Source organism: Nelumbo nucifera, chromosome 1, assembly GCF_055504915.1.
Source record: "Nelumbo nucifera cultivar China Antique chromosome 1, China Antique-T2T, whole genome shotgun sequence".
Lineage (NCBI taxonomy): Eukaryota > Viridiplantae > Streptophyta > Magnoliopsida > Proteales > Nelumbonaceae > Nelumbo > Nelumbo nucifera.
Genome location: NC_142649.1, coordinates 66,139,341 through 66,147,337, shown reverse-complemented (window position 1 = coordinate 66,147,337; position 7,997 = coordinate 66,139,341). Strand labels below are relative to the sequence as shown.

The 7,997-nt window shown below is 36.3% G+C and overlaps 1 protein-coding gene and 2 non-coding genes across 3 annotated transcripts; 1 reads left to right on the top strand and 2 right to left on the bottom strand.

The window, feature by feature from the left end:
- The first annotated feature begins 1,315 nt into the window (after positions 1-1,315).
- On the top strand, positions 1,316-5,822 carry LOC104594183 (PTB domain engulfment adapter). The gene is made up of 4 exons (XM_010254367.2): positions 1,316-1,600; positions 2,441-2,522; positions 5,298-5,456; positions 5,577-5,822. Exons 1-4 carry the CDS (start codon positions 1,412-1,414, stop codon positions 5,642-5,644), a joined length of 498 nt encoding a protein of 165 aa, XP_010252669.1. The 5' UTR covers positions 1,316-1,411; the 3' UTR covers positions 5,645-5,822.
- Positions 5,823-7,229: 1,407 nt separating this feature from the next.
- Positions 7,230-7,339, bottom strand: LOC148803363 (small nucleolar RNA Z152/R70/R12). Its single transcript, XR_016081769.1, has one exon. It is a non-coding gene; the product is annotated as a small nucleolar RNA Z152/R70/R12 (small nucleolar RNA).
- A 259-nt stretch (positions 7,340-7,598) lies between these two features.
- LOC148803362 (small nucleolar RNA R11/Z151) lies at positions 7,599-7,683 on the bottom strand. The gene has a single exon (XR_016081778.1). It is a non-coding gene; the product is annotated as a small nucleolar RNA R11/Z151 (small nucleolar RNA).
- Between the last annotated feature and the right edge of the window lie 314 nt (positions 7,684-7,997).

The window sequence follows — 7,997 nt, the reverse complement described above, 5'->3', positions numbered from 1 at the left end:
GTGTTAAGATGAAGGGGTAAACGGTGTCGAACTCGAGTGATCTTAGTGTCGTTGGATTTGTATTTTTGGGCTCTATGTACCTATGGTATCGGATTTATGATTTGATGTGAAATGAGGTTCATGATCAAAATAATTCCAATCAGACGATTGAAATCGATTTTGGCTTCGAGTCTTAGGATGAAGGGGTAAATGGTGTTGGATTTGTGTTATCTTTGTGTTATTGGGTTTGGGTTATCTTTGTGTTATTAGATTTGGATTTTTGTCTCTACGTACTTATGGTGTTGGATTTTTGAAATTCAAACTTTTGTGAAATTCCAAAAGTATCCCAAATTAGTTAAGAGATTAGTCGAAGCATGCTTGAAGCTCAAAATGTTACAAAAAGACTGAAGAACACAAAAATAGGGAGTGACGCCACTTATTTATACTTAAACCTGCCTCGAATTTGTTATGACGACTAGGATGCGATCCGGCCTGTGCCACGTGTTGCCATCCTGGGCCTACCATGTGCACCTATGTCATTGGGGTTGCCATGTGTGCCTACATCATTGTCTTTATCGTAGCTAGGGTGGATTCTAGACGAGCATAGCTTAGTCGAATATTTGGCTATTTGAGCTCAACCTTGAGCTCAGTTCGGATTAGAGAGTTGAGCTTGAATTTGACTCGACTTAAACGCTCGTAAGCTTGAGCTCAACTATGAGCCAAACTTCTTATAAAATTATAAATTATAAATATAAAAAAATATTTTTCTTTTACATATAAAAAATTTAAGAATTATAAAAATTAGTTATTATTATACATATAAAAACTAAAAGCATTATATGTATATTAGGCTCAAGTTCCATTCTAAACTCGATTTAAATTGAGCGGAATAGAACTTTTCATGAGCCGAGTTCAAATTGCTCGTGAAAGACTTGATTCGTTTCCACCTCTGATCATTTGAGCTATTTCAGTAACTTCAATGAAAAAGACAATGAATAGTACCATAAAAAGGGTAAAATAAATTAGAAAAAAAAAATAGTTTGAGCATTCAAAAAACTTTAAACACTCGGATAAGAATTTTTTCGAAGTTAAATGATTGAACACTAATGGAGGGGTCTTTGTCTAATGGCGTACAGGGGTCTTTGTCACTGACCCTATAGCATCAGGGGTGCTTGTATAATTTACCCTAAAAAAAGTTGAAAGTATTGTTAGAAACGAAAATCCGAGATTTATATGATCGGATCGGGTTCAGGTATACCTCAATCCGAATCCGCATCCGATCCGATCTGTTCGCATCCCTGATGGAGAGTTGGAGACGGTAACTTGCTCGTAATTGTAATTGACGAGAACGCTGGACCATTAACCGGATCACTATTCAAAGGCTTTATCCACTCAAACATCAGGCTCAACTGCTCAAGTACAGCAGCGGGAAATGGCGTTTCCTCTCGGTGCTCCCACAACACTCTCAATTCCAAAAGGCGGAGATGCGATTTATGTTGCAGCAATTCCTCTGAGGGCTGCGAAGGGCCCTGCCCAGATGTTAATGTCAGCGGCTTACTCTCTCAATATGTGGGATTTACAACATTATATGGTCATCATCAGCACAACTCCACCTCCTCAGGTTCAGTTTCAGCTTCTCAAAATTGCACTTCGTGGACTTCCTCCATTTTCCCCTGTTCCTGGAACCCTACGTGCTTAATAGTTTCGCTCTCAACCTATCATCCCAAATTCTGCTGAGATGCTTTTTCTTTTTGCTTGTTTTTATTTTGACGGGATTATCCTAGTATTGTTAAATGAGCTGCTTTTTCCTCTTCTCTTCTCATATTATATTTTCTATATAATTTTCTTCGTATTGTTTGACGGGATTTTTCTTGGATACAATTAACTTGTGTAATGCATTTTTGTCCAGTCTACCCCGCGTCATACGTAGAGTCCAATCAGCCCCGGTTGCGGTTTGGTCTATATTGTACAATTTAGAGCTTTTGGATGGGGATGGCAGTAACTGAGCAATTCGATTTGTCACACCGATTTGGTGGGTTTCTTAGTTGTCTTTCTTTGATTAGAGTGTTTTCAACGGTTTTTTCCCTATGAAAAAAAAAAATCTAGTAGAACCCAGACCAAGAAATGCTGAGTTACATGTGACTCTGATTAGAGCTTTAAATGGTTGACTTATCATTCTGGAACTTCTAGTATAGCTCCCCCTCGTCATTGTATCCTGGTGACACTTTGAGTAGATCTGAAATTCATTACCTGCAAAACCTTTGTCAGTGTGCTGGAAGAGTTACTGGTTATGCTTGTTCGTAGTCACTGTATTGCAGTTCGATATTCATAACAATGAACTGAACTTTTTTCCTGATGAACCTTAATTTGAGGTTTTTTACAATTCTCCCATTTTTTTCTTTGTATAATTGTTGATGTTTTAGTTTAGTGGTAAAAGATGGGAATTTTCTTTTACTTGTAGGCATTTGTTTTTGATTTCCAACCTCAAGATCCTGAGAATATGTATGTAGCGCTTGCAGCTCTATCTAGTAGAGGAGTGCCAGGTAAACTTATTATTTTGCTTCTGACCTTTTTTGTGGTATTAAACTGCAAAAAAATTTATCAGTTGATCAGTGTGTTGCAGGCAAGGATGTTTATGCCACTAGATACAGTTGATTTTCTCCTTTCTTGAAAAGCTTAAGGAATCAATGCAACTATTTTTTTTTCACGCAAAGATTTGCCACTAGATACAGTTGATTTTCTCTTTTTTTGAAAAGCTAAGGAATCGATGCAACTAAATTTTTTGCAGGAAAAGATGATTATTGCCACTAGATACAGTTGGTTTTCTCTTTTTGGAAAAAACTTAGGCTGTATTTGGTTTGAAGGAAAAGGTAGGGAAGCCTATACAAGTTCTCTTCAAACCAAACACAGCCTTAAGGAATCAATGCAACTAAAATTTTAGATACTGAACTTGGATTTAAACTGTGGTTGGCTTTTGTTTTGGATATGTAGAGTATTGACCTCCAGTTGGATTATGGAAATCTCAGAAACATTCAACCTATTTCTGTCAGATTGTATATGTAACAGTTCAATGAGATACCTCTCATGAGTTGATCATTGAAGGTGACTCTAAAGTGGTAACTGGGTGGCTAAAAGAACCGGGGACAGTAGCTTGGTCTTTTAGGGGAGAGATGAGGAGATTCAAGTGGCTTACTTCTAAACTCACAGTGAGAGTTCAGTGGGAGAGGAGGTCGGCAAATGGGCTGGCTGACCTACTAGCTAAGCAAGGGGTGAACAGGGATCACTTATTCTGGGCTCAATTGTAATTTTACTTCGTTTTTTAAGGCAGCAACTTGCGCCTTCTGGGAGAACTGCTTTGTATCCACTTGTCAGTTTACTTTATATATTCATCTTAATAAAATTCTGAATGATTCATCATTCATCATAAAAAAAAAAAAATGAGATACCTCTCGTGAGATGTCTAAGGTAAAAAAAAAAAAAAAAAAATTGTCCATAGTTGGGTCCTATATGCTACATCTATTTATTGCTCTAACATTTTGCTACCAAAAACCATGAAACAAGGAAGCTGACATGATATAGGTGCTTCACATGGTGACTTCTGAAATTGAATTTCTGGAATATAGGTAAGTATCAAGATTTGTGCAATACATGGACATGAAACAGGGTAAGAAATCACCAAATTGATGAACATGCAGCAGCAGCGGCAGCACATTTAGACCTTGGTTGTCTCGATTTGCATTATCATGCAAATCGATTCAACTATCTGGCTCTCATACTAATCAACACATCTTAGTTAAGCTTTATCCCAACTTTTTGGGATTGGCTATATGAAACATTCTTCTTGTTATATTATGTTTAGTGTCATATCTCAATGAATGCCCTAGTATGAACTTGGAAAAACAAGTCATTCCCAGGTTTGGAATTGCAAGGAATAGATCCCCCAAGCCCAGGAATATCCTTTAGAAGGTCCATAAAGCCATTAGACTATTAGAGTTCCTTCAAAGTTCAAAACTTTCACGTTAACAACTTAACATTGATGATCCTCTCAACTCTAAAAGGGAAGAGAATCCAAATGGTTAGGTAGGCACCTCTTATCTTCCCCAGCATAAAGATCAACTTCAATGCTTTGATAGGGGGTAATGGAGATGTTGCTACAGAAGTCATAGTAAGAATGTCAGTGCTGCAGTTTGTGGATTGCAAGCAAGATTTCTAGGACAAGTTATGAATGCTTTTTTGAGGATCAATACCATCTGGTTAGGAGACTGTTGAAAATCTAATTGAGAAGAATTCAATTTCATGAAAAATCCACCCAATCTTCGAGGATACTTGGAGGACTGGTTGCAATAGTTACACAGGACAAGATTTCTTACAGGTATACTGAAAGAAATCAAGCAGCTAATATGATTGCCAACAGATGTCAGGAAGCCCAGGAAGATACCCAAGTTAATTAGGAATATTGTGGGCCTCTTAGTCATAAGATTCTTGTGGATATTTGAGGTTGTTCAACCCCTGTCTTTTGTATCACTTTCTTTATAATAGGGAAAAAAAAGTATAGATTGTTCTGGACACTAGTGAAAGAAGTATGGAATAATGGAAGTAAATGGAACTTTCCAGTGATTGGCCTTTGCTCATGACTATTTTCCATAAAAGAGACAGATGACCTTAGTATTATGTCAAATTTTTATCCATCTAAAACTGAAATACCCTCCTTTTTTAATGTTCGAATGAATGAAGTATTTTTCACTTTCTTAGCAAATGCTAGTTCCATCTAGATCAAGAAATGGACCTTTTTCTGCTAATGATATTTGTTTCATGACTTTTTCCCGGTAATACTGATCCATGACATCCTGTCAGATTTTCACACCATTTGTTCCCAACTTGTGACATTATTGGAGGTTTAGCTTCATTATTTAATGCATATGGTAAATTGAAGTCCATAGTAATATGATGTTTTTCCTCTTGTATTTTCCATTTGTGTGTATTTATTCTTTTAAGACTGAAGTTTTATGCATATCTAAAAGTTTTGATGATTTCAAGAGATTTATGCATCATGTTTGATTATTATTTCTTTATTTCTCAGAATGGTTTATTGAATCCAGGTAATATCGTTTTCTTTCTTGCTTGTAGATACCAGTGTTAATTTAAAGTTTTTATTTGCAAGCTGAAGCTTCACATTCAAGTTGCGTTCAGATTCTGATATTTGTAAAGAGCAGAAAAGAACTATAAGATCTATTATTATATATGCTGTTTACTTGACTATCCAGTCGCACTAGAAGGTCCTCATTCTGTCCTTGATTTAACTTGAATAACTTTGATAGGAGTTGTTCTTGTTAGAAAGCTAAGAAAGCTGCCTAAAAGAAAGTGCTGGTTCGTTGGGTTTTCCCGTGGAGACAGCATAGAGAAAGCCAATAAATTCAATGAAAGCTGGCAAACGGAGTTGAGCATTGGCCAACATGATTGTCGTGATTACACCAATGGTAACTAAGATCCTTTTCAAGTCTCAATTTGATATTGTAAAAAGAACAAGTTGGAACTAATCAGTGGAAGGCTTCAATGGATTCAATGTTTGTGTTTCTAACTTTTGTTTTCACTTGAAGGGTTGGTTGAACATCTCACTGGTGAGAAACACGTTTTGGATCGTCTAAGAACAAGTTCAGATGGTTGATTTTGCTATTGTTTACTAGAAACTATTTTGTAATTGATGCCGCCAGCTGCAAACATATGTATCCAGTACCCCTCTCAATGTGTTGTGTATATCAATGGATACATATGTATATGTATATTTAGCTATCATGAAAAGTTACTTGTACACCTCAGAGATGAATATCATTTGTTTGAGTAAATGATGCCTATCCAAAATAAATTTTCCATGAACCTACATTAATCTGAGAAAAAAGACAGGTATATTGGTCAATAGAAACCAAAATCCCATTCACCAACTTTTCTCTCTCAAAATCCTAAAAACAAATGGGCCCTAGTGTATAGTTTTTTGTGGTGGAAATCTAGTCCATTCAAGAACAAGATCAAACAAATCCCTTTTTAAACTCAGCAGTAGAATAAAAGGCTATGGTAAAGCTTAAGTGGCAGTGGATATGGATGTGTATCCAACCGGCAATGTACACTGCAAAAAGTAAACAGTACATATACTATGGTTCTTTTTGATCTCCTTCAGCTTGTTCTTTGGTTCAAAGAATAGTCTTTTAGCCTAATGAAGGTAAGAGATTCTGTTTGCTAAGTACGTTTGTATGAAAGATGCAGTATTAATTTGTCTAAGAGTTTTCTCAGTTAGGTTGTTTTATGACTAGAGTTCATATAAGAAGACGCATTTGTTTAAATACATGGAGAAGATTGAGCATGCAAAGAAGTATCTGCTCAGGTGTTCCATTAAGTGGTCTCACTCCTCTCTGTTCCGTCTTTTATCTCTCCGTCGTTATTATCAGAGGATCACGATCCAATGTTAGGAGTAAAATGAGAAGCAAACAGAGGCGCTACGAACAGTATAGACAGTGATCATGACAAAAGCGTAATACTCTTGCGGTTTTGCCATATCTAGTATTGAATTTAATTGATGAGATGGTTGTGACCAATTAGTAATGCTGATTTTTGGTGTTCCCCCATAGAGATGATTTTATGGTGGCTCACAGAAAAAATAATACTCTGAGAAGTTAAGCTATATAATAGCTAATTAAGAGATTAGATTGGCACCCATTCAACGTAAACCGAAGTTATTTTATCTTTAGCAGTTGTGAGATTTTTCACCTCAAATTTTTTTTCTTTTTTGATAATTGGGACTCAATTTTCCAGCAAATGTATTGATCCTAAAAAAACTTAAATTAGATTTCCGCTTCGAATGGCACAGAGAAGAATAGAGGATGGCTCAAAAGGGATATTAGTTGTTTCATTAGTAGGATTTGATGTCAGTATTGAATTTTATCTCTCCATATTTAACGAATAAAATGAGTTTGGCGCCTTAGTTCCTCTTTTATGAATAATTGTTTTTCACTTCACTCCATATTTCCCCATTCCAAATGAATATTTTTAATACAATTTCTCGTGTAACCAGGTAATGCAAATGCAGAAAAACCACATTGTTTCGACTCATTGGAAAGTTGCAACAGAGCGAATAATTTATCAATGAAAATATAGTTCGGAAAAAGAACAAATCAAAGAAGACAATAAAAACAAATGCTACCTAACGAGAGATACTATCTTTAAAAAAGAGAATAGAAAAAATCAGATGAAGGGGGATTTGGGCTCAGTGGAAGGAGAAGTCGTTTGATTGGCGAAAGGCTCACGGCGAGATTTTTCAGGTCTCGTCCACTGCCCATAACACCCTGTGTCTTAACCTCATCATCGCACCAAATCCTTTTTTCTGTATACTCTTCGCGCACCATTAAATCACCCCATCACAGATCCAGAAAACCAACTAAAAGAAGCACAATCTGCTATAAATAGCACTTGAATATGATAAGATAGACGAATAAAACGTGGCATGTAGTACAAAGCACAAAAAAAAAGAAAGTTAAACAACGATTAATCGATGAAAGCATAAAACCTAATGCAAGAGAAAGTGGAATAAGTAATAAGGATCGAAGAGATGACGGGAAAAATGGTAGATTAGGCTTCAGCGTGTGTAACAATCAGATCATTGACAAATTTATCTCACTGAAATCCGCTAAGATAATGAGATTTCATCATAAGCCCCTTCCATCTAACCTTCCGCCCTTGTATAAAATTTTTTAACAGACCAAAATGAGAATGCAAAACTGAGAACCAAAAAAGATTAAAACAGAAAAAATGTACAAAATCAACCTAAATATAGAATGATAGAAGACAGAATGAGAATTAAGAACTTGGGACAGAGGACGAGGACGACGACAAAGTACACAGGAAAACACCGTCGCAACTCTTAACACTAGTTCCCTAGCTGTGTTCGGTGTGACCTATTTCTCCGATAAAGGCACTATCCATATTTATAAACGGAGAAACTAGGGTTAGGGTTATGAGCAGGAGAAAGC

Coding starts and splice junctions, on each gene's coding strand:
- LOC104594183 (XM_010254367.2), top strand. CDS start 1,412: ATGGCGTTTCCTCTCGGTGCTCCCACAACACTCTCAATTCCAAAAGGC. Junction 1,601..2,440: donor GCACAACTCCACCTCCTCAG/GTTCAGTTTCAG, acceptor TTTTACTTGTAG/GCATTTGTTTTTGATTTCCA. Junction 5,457..5,576: donor TTGTCGTGATTACACCAATG/GTAACTAAGATC, acceptor TTTCACTTGAAG/GGTTGGTTGAACATCTCACT.